Genomic DNA, 18,658 nt, shown 5'->3' on the forward strand with positions numbered 1-18,658 from the left:
CTTGGGATAGTAAAGAAGGACTCAAGATGGGAAAGAAAAATAGGCCTATTCTACGAGGTTGAATGAAGAAAGACCACAAACCTCAAGTCGTGACCTGCTTGTCGAGGAAATACTCATGACCAACGGCACGATCCCGCCGGGTTCTGCGCTGAAATACCATGGGTACACGAGGTAGACGGCTTTAACTTTGGCAACTTGACGGTTGCAAGGTCGTTCTGCCGAACTCGATGAGTTCCTTTCCCAAAGAGATCAAGAGAAATGGTGATTGTGCAGTTCTTCAGTCGAAACTGAGGAAATTTCATGACGATCTCAAGTATTGCCCCTGACAAGAAGCTAATATTGGGAAAGGTGTTGGGGGGTTCGTGCAGTTGAATACATGGCGAATGTCAGGGAAAGACAAGGCAAAGGTAATGGGAGCGGGTTGCCCGAACGAGGTGACAGTGCTCACAATCTTACTGGGTGTATGTTCCAACCAGACTTGGAAAGATACTTGAACAATGTATCCTGTTTGTAAGGACAACGAATTTGAGGATCATATTACAAGAGATCATGAATTCCTCTTAAACATGTTAGCTTAAAAGAAGATATGAGACAATGTTGGAAACACATGAGGCAAGAATAAAGACACTTTGAGATACCGAATTGCTCACCAAGTTCAATAAATCTCGGGCTATGCATAGGTTCCTTAAGTGACTACAGAATACCACGGTCTGTCTCGACTTCAAACTCGTTCCCTGCTGCAAGGCTAGACTGGTTCTCCGTAAGCCCATAGATAGGAGAGTACACTGAGTGAGTGTGAAGTATAAGCTGTATGATCTGACGGGAAACTCAACGAAACCTGCCCGCTTGACTCTCCATCAATGACTGAGTTTCTACCGGCACATGGCCAAAGGGGTTTCATCCAGCAATGTCGTGCCGCTGTAAATACGCGAAGGATGCATCAATCTCCCCCTCCATCATATCATGTTTGCTGTTGGATTGAGGTGCTTGGCATTGCTGTGCCTCAGTCAATATGCAGGGGCCCCAGTAACGAACGACCAGTGAGCAGCTGCATGCTGCAGCTGAGGTTGCATCGATACCCGGGTCCGCCAACCCGGATGCGCAACTCCTTTTGATTAATCGGGCGGCAGAAACCGCGTTTGACGCGGCATCTCCTGGTATTTGTGACACTGTTTCCAATGTGAAGAATACCACAACAGGGTGGACTTGTTCCCTGCATGTTTTTCCATAAGCTGGGACGAGTCGCAAGTGACATGGAATCCCAATAGCACCACAAAAGCCTACGCTGTCCACTTCATAAGTAATCATAGCTCGACAAGTGCGCGAGAGCCGGGATCTTTTCGTATTTATATTGTTTGGCAGCAGATTGCGCAAGTGCCGCAGAATGGGTTGATGCAGTGTTCCCTAGATCTTTCCGCACGGCATAAATCATACCAAAAGCGTCCCCAGACGTCATTGGCCTCACTCGTTGGAGCATGGCTACTTCAATTGTTGGCGGCCATGTTCGCTACGACCCGAACATCGCAGTCCAAGTCGTTCCTCATTTCCAGGTTGTGTAAGGGTGAGAGCCATACTTATAATAGTGGTAAGGGATCGTGTGCGATGTGGTCAGGATAGTGATACGGGGTGGAATAAGAGATGTTGCTATATCGCTCGGTTTTAGATAATCCGATTCATTCCATCTGTAACCAAGTCGACCATGCTTACCGCATTCAGATGCAGAGAATCGGAGTATGCTTGTTCGTCGTTGAACGTATGAACACCAGATCTGTGAGAGAATCGAAGATCGATGGCAACCCGCCGGTGTTGCCCACCCACAATTTTCCAAAGCACCTGACTGGCTATCCCCATATGTGCCTGCTTGTCGGTGCATACCAGCAAGGCACGGCAGTAATGAAGCAATGTAGCAATGGATCAAGTGCGAGAGCCGACTCAAAGCCATCGACTCTCTATGCAGTGAAAGTTGATTGTCTGCTGCAATTTATTTTCATTTCTTTAGTCTATCTTGGGTGTTGCATGGTCAACAACGGTATTTGCAGTATGGCGGTCTTCGTCGACCGCAACAACACTCATGTCAGACTTCACTTGAAATTCTTTTCCTTTCCAGTTTACAGTGGTGCCAAGGAGGACAGCCCAGGTCCATATGGGCAATGCGAGTACTTCCCGTCCGATCCAAGCAAGAAGCCATTGGCCAAAAGGTCGCCGTTCAGCGCCTCCACGCTTGGCGCCTTGGGCGAAGGCGGGCGTGTCCTCGTCAATGTCAATGCTATAGCCGGCATGTAATCGGTTGGAAATGAATCTGTCGAGGACCATCCATACGGTGACGCCTATGCCCCAGCCTCTCAACATTGAGCCCCAGGTTTGAGCAATGCCAAGGTGTTCATGAAACCACGGGACAGTCGTGATAGCGAAGGATAGATAGAAGCAACAAAGCAGGGATTCTATACCGGGTTCCACAAGAGTGGCCAGCAAGACCGTCCATTTACGCGCTCGAAGCCATCGAACACGACGAGCGGCGTAGGCTGTAACCGACATGCCAGCCACAGGCTGGACAACGAGGTCGCCCCAGTTGAGCCTATGATTCTTATGTCCAGGGAAGTCCGTCTTCCACAGGAGATCTCCAATCAGATGATCCTCACAAATGAAGTGAGAAAAGTAGTCCAAACCAGTAGGCCGTCGAGTAGCTGACGCAGCAATAACTGGATTTTGTGCAGGGTCGGTTGCTTTGTCTAGTTGCGACTTGCGAAACATGGTACTCTTACCAACGACGCAAGGGGCAACACCTAGAATGTTGATTGCAGCGTAGAACTTGGCATGGGTGGTAGACATGAACATTTCGTCAAGCCGGCCTCCACCCTGTGCCCTGATTGATCTGTCGACCTCGTGTTGCATGGTGATATCTTGAGAGCCAGATAGGAGGGCCTGGGTCTCACTGCTGTTGCGCGGGAGGGACGAGACAGTGTCCACAACAATGGGAAGTTGATGTACCAGCTTGCATGGCTTCTTTCGCCCACCATCCGGGCCATAGCCGCAGAGGTGGTCGACCATATGCCCGGCGGCGTTTTTCGACAACCAGACATTGCAGTCAGAAATCCAGACAATGTCTCCTTTAGCCTCTCTGTACGCGTTGCTGAGGTTGCGGATCTTGGGGTTCGGTCCCATGTTATCGATCGTACCACGGCGTCCGGTCAGCAACGGGTCTTCCTCCTCGATGAACAATCGGGCGTCATGGGCTGGGAATTCGTCGATGACTCGACGCATAACGGAATACGCGGCATCATCTTTAGAGGAGACGCAGAAGTATATTGTGAACTTTCCCAGTGGGTAGGTCTGCTGGAAAGTGGACTTTAGACATTCGTATAGATATGGTTCTAAGCCCTTGGCCGGTCGGATAATAGTGACATGAGGTACATGGTCATCTTTGAGTGAGGGTGATGTCGCTTTCTTAGGAACGGAAGAGAAGTTCTTGAAACTAGGGATGGTAAGCCAAGCGACGGGATAGAGAGATGTTCACATCATAGTCGAGGCAGGCCAACGGTGTACTAACATGCCAAAGGTGCCAACGCTCTGTACAAATAAGACAAACGAGCCCCAACACAGCCAAGCGTAACCAACTGCTTGACTTGCAGGAATCATCTCGACATTGCGCGGTATTGGGATACAGCGGGATAGAAAACGAGGGACTTTGGATGAAGACTCTGCTGGGTGCTGAAGATCACCTCGAGGTACCTACTTCGACTTCGGTAAGCGGTGTCAAAATTAGATGCAACTCTGTGTAAACAAAGGCAACTACGAAGTAGCGCAATAGCCTCAAAAGCCCGCAGCAGCAATTGCTGCGATCGTCATATAGGGCAGCATGTTTATTGTCGCTTGACAACAATCATTAAGTGGGCTCCATCAGCATGAGCGGAGTCTCGGCGGATGCATAACCGAATTTCTTACCAAGCCAGCGGATTGACCAGTGGATTTGATTTGAGCAGCTGTAGCTGTAGCTTGTTGCGGCTAGTTGCGCCTGAAAGACCGACACCGCGACCGATGGCTTGCGGCACGTTGGAATGAAGAGTCACGCGTTCAGTTGCGAGCTGACATTTGGTACAGGAACAGCTGCTCTCAGCTGCTCGGATGACTTGAGCTTCTTTTAGACGCTTGGGCCATTCTCTGAGCTCACCGAGATTTGCCGGCGCGCTTTTTCTCCAGGGCAAGCGCATGGGCCCCATTGGCAGAAAATTCGCTTCAACTATTTTTTTTGAGCTGCAAGTCATTCCGAGCTTTTCCATTGCATTTTCTCTTCCCATCTCCATGCAACTGGCCATGAGAAATGCTGGTTGTGACTGAGCTTTGCTGAGACCAATTGGATGGCCTGGTCAAGCAACTATTCCCGGTGGCAACGGGAAGAATATCCCTCATCTGAGTAAGTACTTCATATCTCATATGCCCTCTCGTCAGGCTTGCACGTTTCTCTGTACTTTGTGAGTTTCACCCCTCACACCTACGTCGCGGTGATGACAGAACTTTTTTTTTCCAACTGGAACACAGAGGGCGTCAAACCTCTCGATGAGTGTACCTAATAGACTACAACGGTATCTGAGCGACAGTATTCTGCAAGAGATTTATTACTTTCCTATCTCCTCCTTTGGAGCACACGTTTATAGCTTCCTGCAGCCTACTGACGCAACAACAGACCGGGCTGAACGTCCGTAATGGCAGACACGCAGCTACCAAATCAAAATGGGGCAATGACACCACCAAAACCGGTCGCCGAGCAAGCACCGTCTACCCCAGATCCATCGGCCACGGTCGTACCCCCTGCTCGGCGAGAAGTGCCGCTTTGGAAGATCCATGAGCTACCTGTGCCCATTCGCACATTCCCACTGCCATACTTCCACCCGAGTAACCCGCTTTCCCTGGCCCATGTTGCATACGCATGGATTCGTCAAGTCCTCTCCCCCCGAGGGAGCCGGCTGTCGTCTACGAAGGTGTCTGGTCACCAAGTACTAGGTCTGTCTTGATTAAAGACCCAAAGTCAATACGAGGTCTCTGGGAACAGGGCTTCTATGGTAAGGGTCACCTCAGTCGAAGCGAGCCGAACTGGTTGAAGCGCGAGCAGGCCCGAAAGGGTGCTCATAGCGATCACGTCGCAGAGGTCTTCACGAATCAAAGACGCCAAGAGCGCATAGAAATGAAATGGGCACGTGCCAGAAAAGAACAGGAAGCAATTCACAGAACCCGACATGATGAAGCCAGAGTCGCTCCTGTCGGACCTCTAGAGATATTGGCTATGCCAAACTCCCAGCGCGATCTAGACGTCTTGGTCTACGGCAGTATCGCGGCTCTGACTGGGGCAGTAAACGGTGATGTGGAAGCTCCTGATGCTGGTGATACAATCGATTCTACTGGTGTAGCAAACTCTTATCAGAACGGACACGTTCAGAGACCAGTCACGCCTCAGGACAACCCTGTCCCTGCTGCTGGGGATTCTTCATCGGAGCGCCAGCCTCTCAAGCGACGCAAGAGCGTTCGCTTTTCCCCCAAAGTAGAATCAACCACATTCCAACTTTTCGATCCACCGAGTCCCAGCCAGACTATGATGGTCAACGGCAACGGCAAGGCGCCGGATGGCATTCTCACTAATGGACTCGCTGAATTTACTCGAGACTCGAGCCTGAGTTTGACTCTGGAACCTGCAACTCTTGAACCAGTCCCAGAAGATGTGATCCCCATCGAGCCAGAAGCCAGCGAGGAACTCACTGACAAGGAGCATTTGCAGCTCACGCTCGAGGAAGCCTTCTGGCTCAGTTTTGGTCTGGGTGTGCTCCAGGTCAGAGACGAAGCCGATGGGAGCCTACTATCTGTCGAGTCTTTGCTCAGGCTTGGTCGGGAGTACTCTTACTTCCCGCCTCGTCCCGCCAATCTCAGACCAGACGACCCATTCCTCATGCATTACGCTGTATATCACCATTTCCGATCATTAGGATGGGTCACGCGGCCGGGTATCAAATTCGGATGTGACTGGTTACTGTACCATCGTGGTCCAGCATTCAGTCATGCGGAGTTTGCAATTATCGTCCTCCCATCATACTCTGACCCTTACTGGAAGGCGCAAGGTCTCGACACTACGGACAAGTCGTGGCATTGGCTGCATCTCGTCAACAGAGTACAGAGTACTGCGCTGAAGACGCTCGTGTTGGTTTATGTCGATATCCCAGCGCCAAGTGAAGCGTCTTCAGACATACCTTCTCTTCTGAAGCAATATAAGATCAGGGAAGTGATGGTGAAGCGGTGGCTTATCAACCGCAACAGGGACTGAACACTTACTGTATCCACGAACAAACACATGCATCACCGGCGTTTTGGTTCGACGTAGACAAAACTCATAGGCGAATCAATTGTATTATCAATATGTACAGTACTGCGGAGAATGGGTAGTTTCTGATGTTCCTAGCCATGGTGGACGTAATATACAGTTGAAATCTAATTGCACAAAGAGTATTCCGTTATTCTCCCGTACGAGGTCTGAGCCAATTTACCCACTTGGACATGACCATTGTTACGTTTGATTTTGATTCGAAGACCAAATTAGTCGACGGTTTGTTGATGATTCCACATTTGATAACGCTATGTCTTGAAGTTGCTAGAGTTATGCACGGCAATGCAAAGCCACATCCCGTACCGTAGCCGACGCTAGTCAACATGGATCCCGGCTCAGGTACCGAAGCGCTTACGCCATGATACGCGATCTTCCTTGCAGCTTTTTTTTGGGGGGTTTGGTTTCTTTTGGTCTTTGTTCCGTCACCATCGTTGTGCTTCACAAGTTTCGCGTTGAATTTTGTTTGCACTTGAGACTATACTCTGGCGGGAGGGAGTACATCATGGCTTCCAACAAAGAGACGTACAGTCAAGGCGCAAGTGAGACCACGCGTTTGCTGGCATCATCATCCTTGGCGCTGTACCAGGATTCAGATGTAGCAGAGGCTCTAGTCGCATCACCTACCCACGGTGATGCAACGGCACCGGGCAGCAGTTCTCAGGGAGGAGAAAAGCCATTGGCTAAGACACAGATCATTCTACTCTGCTACGCGCGGCTGGTCGAACCCATCGCGTTCTTTTCCATATTCCCGTACATCAACCAGATGCTTCAGCAGAATGTCGATCTACCTGCCACGGATGTGGGCTTCTACTCGGGCCTGATCGAGTCGCTGTTCAGTCTCACGCAGATGTCGGTCATGATGCTCTGGGGAAAGGCATCGGACAGAGTGGGTCGCAAGCCCGTCCTGGTATTAAGCTTGGTCGGCGTGACCATCTCGACAGGTATTTTTGGTATGGCAAAGAATCTGTGGCAGATGATCTTATTCAGATGCTTGGCGGGCGTTTTCGCGGGCACTATCGTTACGATCAGGACGATGATCTCGGAGCATAGCACGGCAAAGACGCAGGCGAGAAGTTTTTCATGGTTTGCGTTTGCAGGTAACTTGGGTATCTTGTTTGGACCCTTGATTGGTGGAGCGTTGGCGGACCCTGCAAACCAATATCCGAATGTGTTTGGCAATGTGGCCTTTTTCAAGGAATACCCTTATGCCCTGCCAAGTTTTGCGGTCGGTATCGTTGGGTTGACAGCAGTGCTCACGAGCGCCTTCTTCGTGGAGGAAACTCTGAAGAAGAAGCCCGGAGGCAGCGCCGAAAGCGGTCATGCAGAGGTATCCCAACCAAGGAAGATGAGCTCACGGGAGCTTTTGAAGTCGCCCGGTGTTGCCATGGTCTTATACGTGTACGGTCACGCAATGCTCCTCGCCATTGCCTATACCGCAATCATACCCGTCTTTTGGTTCACTCCCATCCCACTTGGCGGTTTTGGGTTCACCCCGATCCAGATCAGCCTGTTCATGGGTCTGACCGGATTCTCGCAGGCCGTATGGCTCCTGGTCTTCTTCCCGCCGTTACAACACCGCCTGGGCACGAACGGCGTGATGCGGCTCTGCGGCATCGCCTACCCCATCGCCATGGCATGCAACCCGATCCTCAGCGCGGTTTTGCGCTCGGGCGCCGCGACCTCGTTCTGGGTTGTGGTGCCCATCTTCATGCTCCTCGCGCCGGGTATCAGCATGGCCTTCACGGGCGTCCAGCTGATGCTCAACGACGTGTCCCCCTCGCCTGCAGTGCTGGGCACCTTGAACGCCCTAGCCTTGACGGGCACTAGCGCGCTGCGAAGCTTCTCGCCTGCCCTGTTCACGAGCATCTTTGCCGTGGGTGTGCGCACGCAGGCCCTGTGGGGCTACCTTGTCTGGGTCGTTATCGTGCTTATTGCTGCGGGCTTCACGCTTGCGACGAGGCATTTACCAGCGGCCAGTGAAAAGGATTATCCAAATGATGGCACTAGAGAGGCCATAACACAAGCCGAGGCGGCAGCTGAGGAGCAGGTGTCGAGATAACGTTTAGAAAGAGTATGTAAGCGTGAGTGTCAAAACATGGAACACATAGACAAGGTGTGATGCTTTGCATGTTTTGGATCTTGGGCAATATGTCGACTCGCGTTTCTCAATGTCAAAATTTCTTACTACCACCAGGGTCTCAAAACCCAAGCTTTCACACTTCCGCGGTTGAGGTAATGTAACCAGCAGAGCAATACAGATGGCTATTGAATATATAATGAATAGCACCGTTCCGGCTGCCTCGCGTTCATGGGTCTTTGGACTAGTTATGCCCAAGACCACCGTTCTGTCCAACCCCTTGAGTATAAGAAGCCCAACCATCGTCTTTCTGGTCAGGATTCCTTTTTCTTCTAGCATAGCGGTTCTGAAGGCGAGTAGTCTGCTCATTACATTGATAACTCCTCTGAAACATGCGAAGCTGTTACGTCCTCCTAGACCCATACATACGAACACGTTCCCCATCTGCTCCATCATGTGGAATATAGTCCGCACCATCGCCACAGGGCTAGCGTACACTACCCTCGTGGCAGCTGTGATGAAAAAACCCCATGAAAAGACACCGCCCCATGAAGACCATGAAGCCTCCCCTGAAGATCGTGGTATCATTCCTGGGAAGTGGATTGTCACGTTCAAGGACAATGTTCCCGACCACGTCTTCACCCGCTTTCAGCAGCATATCCACAAGCGCTCAGAGGACGGCACTTTCAAGGTCAACCATGTCTACGACATGGCTGCCGGCGCCTTCAGAGGTCTCTCGCTCGATGGCCCAGCCGACGCCGTCGAGGCCATGGGCGAACATGAGTGGGTCAAGAGGGTCGAACCTGACAGATGGATTCATCTCGCCGAAGACAGAACTAACGGCAAAGAAACCGAGTCATTCGAACCTGGCGACGAGAAGCAACCGGGCAACGCCTACTGGAATCTGGATATGATCTCGCATCCCAAGCGCCTCAAAGAGGCCAGTAACCCGGAGTACACGTGCACAGGAAGCTGCGGCGCCGGCATCGATATCTACATCATCGATACTGGCATAAACAACCATACCGAGTTCGAGGGACGCTTGACACATGAATACAGTGCCTGCGCTCTTGAGGGAGATAGAGGATATGGGTAAGTGCAAGCTGAGGCATGGGTCGACAGGGAGCTCGGTCTTGTGATGGATAAGGTCATGCCTTCTCTGTCGGTCTGATCATCACCTTGAAAATCCCCCCTCCCATTTCTTTCTTTGTGCTAAATTTGAGATAGTGCTGGAGACAGCGAAGGGCACGGAACGCATGTCGCTGCTATCGCCGCCGGCGCCACCCGCGGTGTGGCCAGAAAGGCCAATATCATATCTATCCGGGCGTTCTGCTCTTATAGCTGTACGTACCCAGTTCAACATTTCAGGGCAAAACGTCTTGCGCGCAAAATACTGACCTCGCGTTTCAACTAGCCCCAGCGTCCAACACCGTCAAGGCTATCGAGTGGGCAGTAAACTCTATGACGCTCAAAAGAGGTAAGCCTTGCTCCAGTCTCCCCTTTTCATTTCTTCTTCTTCTTCTTCTTCTTCTTTTTGTGTAGGAAGGGAATGCACCAAAGTCGGCCGAACGACCACTAACCGCTGTGTCATCCGCTGTAGCGCAGAACCGCACCGTGATCAACCTTTCAGCGGGCGGGTGGAGACTCAACGACCGAGATGCCTCTATGGACGCCGTCAAGAAGGCCGTGGAGCTGGGCGCATTCTTCTCCCTCGCCGCCGGCAACGACAACCACAACGTGAGCGGGTACTCGCCGGCGGCAGAGCCATCGGCGTGCACTGTCGGCGGTGTGGACCGGAATTCCGACCTGTGGGCAAGGACGAACTGGGGCAACGGAATAGACATCCTGGCACCGGCCACGGACATCAGCTCCGCAGACTTTGGCGCCACCGCGAGGTTCGTCAAGAAGTCGGGCACGTCGATGGCGTCACCGCACGTCGCCGGCGCCGCGGCTGTCCTCCTATCGACCTACAAGTGGGACAGTAGTGTCGTCTGCGACAGGCTCCGCTTGTCCCCCAACGAGGTGGCGCACGATATCGGGACGAACACCACCAGGAAGATCTTGTATACCTTCACGGATGGTGAGCCGAAGTTCGACAATGGGACAGTTCGTTTCCGGCCGACCTCGAAGACTCGTGGAACTAGAAGCATCCGCCGCTCCCTTCCGTGGTATGAGGTTTGAGCCAAACATGGCTCCACGCGGATCGCCAGATGCAACTTGGCAGGTCTATAAGTTGACCGTGCTCGCATAGATACAATATAGTTAATGGACTGTGACACTAGGAGAATTCTGGGAGAATATGTGACGCTAGGGAGCTGAGATAGCTTCTCATCATTGAACTAATAATTCTCAAAGCAATCGTTAGTCAGATGAAATCTGGGATAATATCTTGGAGGACAATAATGCTAGGTATTTCATAATATAGAGGTTTATCTATGAGCCAATGATCCCCAAAACATCACAATCTGCGAAAACTTCCCTGATATTGGCTAAGTAACTCCTCCATCTCCATACCAATACTCCAGGCTGTGGATGACTCCAGGCGGTTCGACCAGACCTCACCCATCTCTAACCACTTTCTGGCCCGAATAACGACGTGTGAAGAGGTGTGCGTCAAGTCGACGATGAAAGAGAGACTGCTGTTCATAGCATAAGTCGAACTTGTAGAATTCCACCCTTGCTCTGCTTGCTTTTGCGCTTGGTGATTCGTGCGTTGGCTGTTCGGTCAAGAATCTTGTGTAGGATGCCAAAAAAGCGCTTGTCGAAAGTCAAACGCAGACGCTGCTGCTGAGTGAGTGTTGCGTCGTAGAGCCTTGGGCTCATGTCGCGGCGGGAACACATGTTGGCAGTGAAGGAGATTTCTTTCCGGCAGTGGTCTAGGCTTAGACGTCGAAGACTCTGTCCTGTTGAAGTTAAATAAGAATTAATCGGCCTGACACTAAACTCTGGTGTTGCAACCCTGTTGAGGTTGCTATTTGCAAAAGCCATTGTTCCGGACTTCCTAAGGCGGCATGTTGACTAAGCATTGTTGAGATGCTCGGCTACCATCAAACACGGAAAATCGCAACGTTGTATCTAGCATCAATGGCCTCGATTGGGATTTGTGTGATTGTAGTAGTGTCTAACAGATAATAGCTATGCAAATGCTCAAGCTGACACGTTGACGAATACTTCCCTTCGCAGGTGCGGTTCCCTGCAAATGAATCTAAAAAGACAAATAGCCAATTGTATTTTTACAATTCATATTACTGGCACACTTCATTTTCTCTGCAACTCGATCCTCACTGATCAGCCTCGAGTCGACCACCATTTCACACTTTTCAACATCTATTTCACTGTATATCTGCCCCATACACCTTTCAGTCATCTCGGCTACTGCTGAAATGGACGATCCAACGAAGTCAGCGGAGACTCATTTCTTTTCGGAGTCACCATCTAAGTGTCGCCAAAATGCTTTCTGTCAGCACACCTGGACAGGCATGTGCTATCCGCCGGTTGTGCAACTACTGTGAGAAACTTGCTGCAAAAATATGTGCCGGCTGTCGCGCTGCCTTACACTGCTCCCGTGACTACCAGCAGAAGGTTTGGTAAGTCGAAAGAAAGCCTTACTCGTATTTCAATCTAACTCTTTTGTAGGTATTTCCACAATCTCCTATGCCGCCAATACCCCGAGCATATGAACAGCAAGCGCCCATTACAGAATCATGTCCGGTCAAATTTCTTGTTTTTCAATGGCCAGATCAAACACATTCAGGTTAAGCAAGCCACGAGCGAGACATGGCCTACACACTACTCGGTCAGTTCCTTGGAAATGCCAGCAAACCTTGCCTCTAAGTAGCCGAAATCACAACGACCGCTCTGAGCTAATCAACAGTACAATCGAGGGGCTTTCACAGTTATTACCCGATCAATGGGCCCTGAGCTTGTTCCCTTGACCGTTTTCAATCAACAAGGCAATATTCGCCTGCGGCAAGCCTACCTAACGGAAGCTCTGGTATGGCAACATGTTGTTATGGCGAGCAAGAAACCTACCACCTTGAATGGGTGGTACATGCACTGGCGTCAACTTTCGTGATTTCCATCATGCACTGGACTACGACCAGTTTCATTCACGCAATCCATGTGTCGGCGGTCCAGACCGCTGCGTAAACCAACCATGCAGAACTGGTTATCGACGACGAAGCAACGATGAAGCTTCTTTGGCAAACTCCTCCCGAGTGCATAGCGTGACTGAACAGAACGGTCCCGCCATGCGATCTATCATCGGCTGCGGTATTCTGACCATCTTAATGAACGTGGTACACCACTGAAGCCTGTACATGCAATGGCAATAAAGGATTATTGGGAAGCCGCCTCAAAACATGGCGTTTAGGATGGGAGAGATGGACCCGACGAATGGTAGTCACCATATGTGGGGACTGGAAGGTAGCCGTGCCAATATGGAAGGTTTCAAAGCCTTCCGGAAGAAGTGGAGGCGGCATGAGATTGCACAAGGCAACAATCTTGGAGAACGTCAAAACGCCTCACGAGCTTCAGGGTGCATTCCAGCAAGACGATGACACATTCATTTTCGGCACGATGGACCAGGCTTTTTGAGGAATGCATACATGATTTGCTCATGCTTGGCCTTCGGACATTGGAGTCGATCGGACCTGAGCTGGTACTAATGGCAATACCGAGATGAAATGATAGAGAGCTAGAATGACTTCAATAACATTGGACGGTGATTGCGTTCCTCTCGTAAGGGGAAATGTGGTGGACCATTGTGATGGGCAAAATTGGCTGCCGTTTCGTCGTGCTCGTGCTCAAGTGAGCCGTCACGGCTTGTGAAGATGCTGTCCGATCGATTCGACATTGCAAATCTGCAGCCGTTGAGTACCTGTGGATTCGTTGGTGAAATGGAAACCCCTGGAAATACTGACCCCACGTTGCCAGGCAGAATAGCGGGGTTGGTAATCACCTCGACTCCACGATGAGATCTGTTGGTGATTTGCTGCTTTCCACAATGGTCAGTTTGAGATGCATTGACAGTCTAACAGCCAGTGCTGCTTCAAAATGTTGGGTGCAAAGAAACTCGGTAACGAAAATATTGATCACATGGACTGCCCCAAGAAGCTAGAAGTGGATTGTTGGTCGTTAGGTATCAGACGGTGTGCCACCGGCCAACGGTTAAGGTTCCGAGGTAGCGCAGGTACTGCTTTTCAGCGTTGGTTGCAAGCTGCACCACTGGAATGCAGGTACACTGACGCTATTGCCCCTCACTCGCACAACTGGTCGACGATGGAAATGCTCTACCAACTGATGTGCATCTACCAAGGCCCCGTCATCTTCCAAGCTCGAAATAGCCGTAGGTGGTGCAGGTGTTTGATGAGACTGCATGTGCCTTACTTTTAATTCGTGGGCATCTGAGATGAGCAAGCAATCCTTGGGGACGCATGGATGGTAGTCTAGATGGATCGGCACGGAGTGCACACCGCGTTGCGAGCTCGCATGGCCCGCCAAAAACATGGTCTTTTTCACGAACTCACGAAACAGCGCATGCGACAAAAGCTATTCATGCAAGGCAAGATGATGTATTGCCACTTAAGACGAAGCCCAGTAATGACTCGGGACATATGGAATGGGAGAACCTACGGCTTTCTCAAACATGGCTGTGAATTGGAATGCTTGATCTGGTGGTGGTTGTTGTCGCACTGTTGTTGTTTTGACACCCCCTGGGCATTAGTCTCTACTTGATTGGGTATCGTTCGCGGCGGCGCCGAGCTCGAACTTCCGAATCGCGTCGCGTTCATCTCAAATATATGAAACTAAGGGGCCACTTCAATGCAACCGGAACACGTGACCCTCCCTAAGTATTCCTTGAACATCCACCTGTCTTGATCAACCTTGTTGCCGTCGTGCGATTTCACAGTCAACGCTATATGCGACCAAGTTATCGTGACCAAGTTACAGTTCTTTGTAGAAAACTGATACTGGGAACAATGTTACATGGTTGAGGGGTCCCTTTGCTGCAGAGGAAAGCTGACCTAGAACCACCATCATGGCAGGCAAACACGACACCACAAAGCCATCATGGCTGTCAGGCCTCGTCACAAGGCGTGGCTCGGGGAAGAACAAGAAAGTCGACGACAGTACCGATGAGAAGAGCTCTGTCTTCAAATTCAAGAGACAGAAGAAATCTCCTGCTCAGGAGAGCACTCTGAGTTTCAAGCCACTCGAGGTTGACTTGAAACCTGTAGAGGCATATAAGCTTGCAGACGGTTGGCTGGAACCAGAGCCACGGAAGTCTGAGCATGAGCAGGAGAAGCAGCAAGCCCCGGCTGCAGTCCCGGAGGATACTACAACACCAATAGCAGCCATGTTTGCCAGCATGTCTGCTCTCAATATCCTGGAATCCGGACAGCCTCGACGATCTTCTTCACACAACCGTGGCACTAACAGTATACGACCCGGTTCTGTGGTCGAAAATCAGATTAACACACACACTCGTCCTCTAGCCGAGGTTGCCACAATACGCCTCGTCCCATCCGAGGGCAGCGTTTTAAATCGTGGACGACCTGTCGAACCTAAGCACTTTGTTACTGACCCGCTGAGAGATACAAAAAGCTCGCGGCAGGAGGACCGTCCCCAGAGCAGCGCCTCCGTTGCGGTGCCAAAGGAGCTTCGTCGGAAACCTGTTCAGTTTGGCAATAGTGGCCTGTCTACGGCGACAAAGCAGATTATATCGTCTCAGCGCCAGCCGCAAGTTGAGTACGACCCCTTCAACGACAATAACCGACATTCCATGTACGCGGGAGCAGCTCCGTCTTCCAGTGATGGAGGTGTCAAATCGAGGCCTGCGCCGCTGAGAAGTGCATCAGCCACGCCATTGGATCGCATACAAGCCTGGCAAAAGACCGTCACCTCGGCGCCAAACTCTGCGGCTTCCACTGTTTCCCGTTTTGCTTCACTGAAGACTTTGACTCCAACTGTTCCATCCCAAACAGCTCCTTCAGTTCGTAAGATATCGCCACGTGGAGGAGCCGGAAACCGACTAGCTTGGATCAGAGAACTTGAAGAAAAGAACTCGAGCAGTGTCAGCCGGGATATGGGCGTTCTCAAGAAGCAGAAAGGAAGCGTTTCAGACAAACTGGCCATGTTCGAAAAGCAGGGGCAAGGTGCTGCTCCGGCATCACGTCTGCCTCCATTGACCAGATCCAACTCAACCACTAGTCGCCTCTCATCAGTGGGCCTGGAGTCCACTTTTTCTGTTGCCAACACCTCAGCCACACCGCGCACATCAATAGACACAGTCCGGTCTAGCCATCGTGCGTCCTCTGTTATGAATTACTATGATGACGGGTTCCGCGAGAAGATGGAAACTGTGGTCAGCGGATATGCCGACAAGGATAAGCCCGATGTACAGAAAAAGCAGCGGGTCACGACTCAGTTTATATCGGTGGAACCAGTCAGAGGGGGGGCCGAGACGCCCTCTCATCCTTCACAGGCCGGTTCCGCTAGCTCCAACTCAGGAAAGGAAGTCGACGAGGAATCAGATAGGGAGTCGAGAAAGGAGTTGATGAAAGAGATAGAGAACCGATGTGGAGAGAAAGAAATGCCGAAGGAGGTTGAGAAGGAAACCCAGGAAGAAACCGAAAGGATCTCTGAGACGCAAATTGAAATGGAATCTGAGAAAGAACTCAGCAAAAAAGCAGTCGAGGAAATTGGAGAGAAAGTTGCTGAGGAAGCTGAGGAGGAACCCACAAAGCAAGTCGAACCAGAAATAGAGACGGAAACTGAGAAGAAAATCGTGGTGGGAGAGGATTCAGCGGAAGAGTCAGAGAAGACCCCAGAGATCTCAAGAGAGCTGGAGACTTCGGAGGAACCAGAAAGCTTGAAGGAGTCAGACATTCCAGGCGTTTCTAGCGGCTCCAAGGAGGTTGAGACCTCAAATGAGACAGGTATCTCGAGCGACGCGGTAATTTCACCGAAGTCACAAACTCCGCAACAACCGGAGATCATGGCGCATATTGAGACCTCACAGCAGCCGGACCCCGTGTTGGAATTGGAGAAATAAAGTACGAAAGAACAGGTGGGATGCAAGGCTTCAGTCTTCCTGGCTGAATGCAAGTACTAAGATTCACGAATAACGACTCGATCATTCAAAGAAAAAGGTTCTGGAAACCCCAGACAAGTGTACAACACTCTAGACTGTTCTTCACGCCGCTGTCTGCGACGATATCATAATCACTAGCCCAATATAAATATATTGCCTGATAACAAACATAATTTGTGTTTAACCCAGGCAGGTGCCTGAGTTGTGAAAGCCTAACGTTTGAAGGACTTTGGTCCAGGCATGATTGTGATATTTAATACTTGGTTTTCGGGGTGGCTCTTAAACAGCAGTCAGTGTGAGGGAGGTACCATTTCTTTTTTGCTTCAATGCAAGCGATTGCCTAAATTCATACTAAGCTTCTCTTCAGCGGACTTTGCAGCAAGCTCATCGCCGACAAACAACATCAGGCTCATCGCCGACAAATAACATCATTTCACCCACAGAGCTTGTGGAGTTTCATCATGGCTGACAAGGACGCCAACAATTCGCCTGATGTCGCCAACGCCAAGCTCCTAGCAGGCCTTCCTGATGAAGACAATGCTGTTCGTTCGCGATGCACCTACTGCGATAATCCAGCAAGCTCATTCTGTGGACGCTGTCGATTTGCTCGATATTGTTCTGCTGCCTGCCAGAAGAAAGACTTCCTCTTCCACAAGAAGCTTTGTTCTGAGTATGAGAAATCTTACAACTCTGACAAACGTCCCTCGCCCAACCATGTCCGAGCTATCATCTTCCCGGCAAACGAGTTCAAACCAGCGTTCATATGGCTACGCCAGGTAGTCGTGAACAATGGTCACATCTCGTTTAGCGACATGGGGTATCTGGGCGATTACGCCAAAGACCTTCTGGGTATGACTGAGCTCCATAACGTCTTACTCGATGTTGGACATGGGCTTTTGGTGATCTCGCGTTCTCACAACGTTCTGCCCGAAGCGCCGCTCAACAAGTGCGTCATGAACATTGGCAAGGCTGGCCACATGTAAGTAATTTGTACATATGTACCTCCACATTCGGTTGGACTATTGCAGAAATACCCATCACATTCAGACCCTAGTTTCAGCAAGACTCCCAGCAGCAGCTAACCCGATTTCTATTACCAGGAAGACATGGTTCGGCAACCAACTTCTCGTCGGTATGAAGCGACAATCCTGCATGGAAGGCTATGCTAGTGAGGTCGCAGTCTACGACGATGTCGATTTTCGAGACTTCCGCCATGCTCTTGACTATTACCAGCAACACCCGGCCAACCCTTGTATCGTCGATTCCAATCGTGACCGCCGTCCCGCAATTCCAGGCGTCATCCTGTATTGTGATGGAACCCAAAAGCGTCTACGGGAATTCGGTTTGGACGTGCCTGCTGAACAGGTTCGTATTCCTCGTTATCAAACGATGGTTCTCGAGGAGTCAGTATGCATGCGTACGCTCCAGCTTGGCTTGGAATGGGGTTACCGAAGATACGAGCCTAACAAGGAGTGGCATAAAAAGGATATCAACGTGATCAACATGTACAACGACCTCGCCACGTCCTTCGTGCAAGGTGTGACAGGCGACATGATTCTTACTCCGCTCATTTACGTCGGTACCGTTGTCCTATTCGACAATCGCGGTGCTATAATTCAGCCCATGCATTTGATCGGCATCGCTGCGTTCCTGGACTCCGTCGCCAATAAGGCTGTCGGTATCGAATTGATTACTCAACCGATGACAAAGTTGTGGGAACCAGACCCTGAGAACAAAAGCAAGGAGTCCCAGGAAGAGCTTGAGAAATTCTGGGCAGAGTGGCAGAAGGATGACAGCATCGAGGGATTTGACAAGAGAACCATTGTGGCACCTACTAGACTGAAGTCGACCTTGGACGCGGAAATCGTGGGTGGGCAGTTCTTCGCAGATGTACGAGCCAGATTGGCCGCTCGTGACAAGTCTGGCAACAAGAATGCAGCAGCCTGAAACGCTCAGCATCCACATTCTATTCATGAGAGGGAAGCCCACTCGGGCTGGATGACGTGTAAAAGATCTGACTTGATAGCAACACTCAGCTTCGTACGAATATAGTACAATCAGGGCGGTAACCTCGAGACCCTGCGCAGATGGACAAATACAGAAGTGCTTGACCAGTTCT

General features: G+C 50.7%; 8 protein-coding genes across 8 annotated transcripts; 7 read left to right on the forward strand and 1 right to left on the reverse strand.

Moving 5' to 3' along the window:
* Positions 1-1,995: 1,995 nt before the first annotated feature.
* Positions 1,996-3,636, reverse strand: BKA67DRAFT_511833 (ceramide glucosyltransferase; the record flags this gene model as incomplete). Its single annotated transcript, XM_046097431.1, has 2 exons — positions 1,996-3,472; positions 3,548-3,636. The coding sequence occupies 2 exons, from the start codon at positions 3,634-3,636 to the stop codon at positions 1,996-1,998; spliced, it is 1,566 nt and encodes a 521-aa protein (XP_045962526.1).
* A 585-nt stretch (positions 3,637-4,221) lies between these two features.
* Positions 4,222-6,573, forward strand: BKA67DRAFT_557626 (uncharacterized protein). Its single transcript, XM_046102274.1, has 2 exons — positions 4,222-4,932; positions 4,977-6,573. The coding sequence occupies exons 1-2, from the start codon at positions 4,701-4,703 to the stop codon at positions 6,305-6,307; spliced, it is 1,563 nt and encodes a 520-aa protein (XP_045962527.1). The 5' UTR covers positions 4,222-4,700; the 3' UTR covers positions 6,308-6,573.
* On the forward strand, positions 6,552-8,656 carry BKA67DRAFT_557627 (major facilitator superfamily domain-containing protein). Its single transcript, XM_046102275.1, has one exon. The coding sequence runs from the start codon at positions 6,726-6,728 to the stop codon at positions 8,424-8,426; it is 1,701 nt and encodes a 566-aa protein (XP_045962528.1). The 5' UTR covers positions 6,552-6,725; the 3' UTR covers positions 8,427-8,656.
* A 242-nt stretch (positions 8,657-8,898) lies between these two features.
* BKA67DRAFT_689452 (peptidase S8/S53 domain-containing protein) lies at positions 8,899-10,760 on the forward strand (the record flags this gene model as incomplete). Its single annotated transcript, XM_046109096.1, has 4 exons — positions 8,899-9,536; positions 9,672-9,787; positions 9,859-9,921; positions 10,045-10,760. 4 exons carry the CDS (start codon positions 8,899-8,901, stop codon positions 10,623-10,625), a joined length of 1,398 nt encoding a protein of 465 aa, XP_045962529.1. The 3' UTR covers positions 10,626-10,760.
* Positions 10,761-11,894: 1,134 nt separating this feature from the next.
* Positions 11,895-12,754, forward strand: BKA67DRAFT_533454 (uncharacterized protein; the record flags this gene model as incomplete). The annotated part of the gene is made up of 3 exons (XM_046099704.1): positions 11,895-12,031; positions 12,081-12,240; positions 12,548-12,754. The coding sequence occupies 3 exons, from the start codon at positions 11,895-11,897 to the stop codon at positions 12,752-12,754; spliced, it is 504 nt and encodes a 167-aa protein (XP_045962530.1).
* Positions 12,755-14,256: 1,502 nt separating this feature from the next.
* BKA67DRAFT_557633 (uncharacterized protein) lies at positions 14,257-16,707 on the forward strand. The gene has a single exon (XM_046102276.1). The coding sequence runs from the start codon at positions 14,485-14,487 to the stop codon at positions 16,498-16,500; it is 2,016 nt and encodes a 671-aa protein (XP_045962531.1). The 5' UTR covers positions 14,257-14,484; the 3' UTR covers positions 16,501-16,707.
* Positions 16,708-16,751: 44 nt separating this feature from the next.
* Positions 16,752-17,611, forward strand: BKA67DRAFT_210524 (uncharacterized protein). The gene has a single exon (XM_046095487.1). The coding sequence runs from the start codon at positions 17,001-17,003 to the stop codon at positions 17,520-17,522; it is 522 nt and encodes a 173-aa protein (XP_045962532.1). The 5' UTR covers positions 16,752-17,000; the 3' UTR covers positions 17,523-17,611.
* On the forward strand, positions 17,428-18,529 carry BKA67DRAFT_210531 (uncharacterized protein). Its single transcript, XM_046095488.1, has one exon. The coding sequence runs from the start codon at positions 17,536-17,538 to the stop codon at positions 18,484-18,486; it is 951 nt and encodes a 316-aa protein (XP_045962533.1). The 5' UTR covers positions 17,428-17,535; the 3' UTR covers positions 18,487-18,529.
* Positions 18,530-18,658: the final 129 nt, after the last annotated feature.

The sequence above is a fragment of the Truncatella angustata genome (assembly GCF_020726525.1).
Source record: "Truncatella angustata strain MPI-SDFR-AT-0073 chromosome Unknown BKA67scaffold_2, whole genome shotgun sequence".
NCBI lineage: Eukaryota > Fungi > Ascomycota > Sordariomycetes > Amphisphaeriales > Sporocadaceae > Truncatella > Truncatella angustata.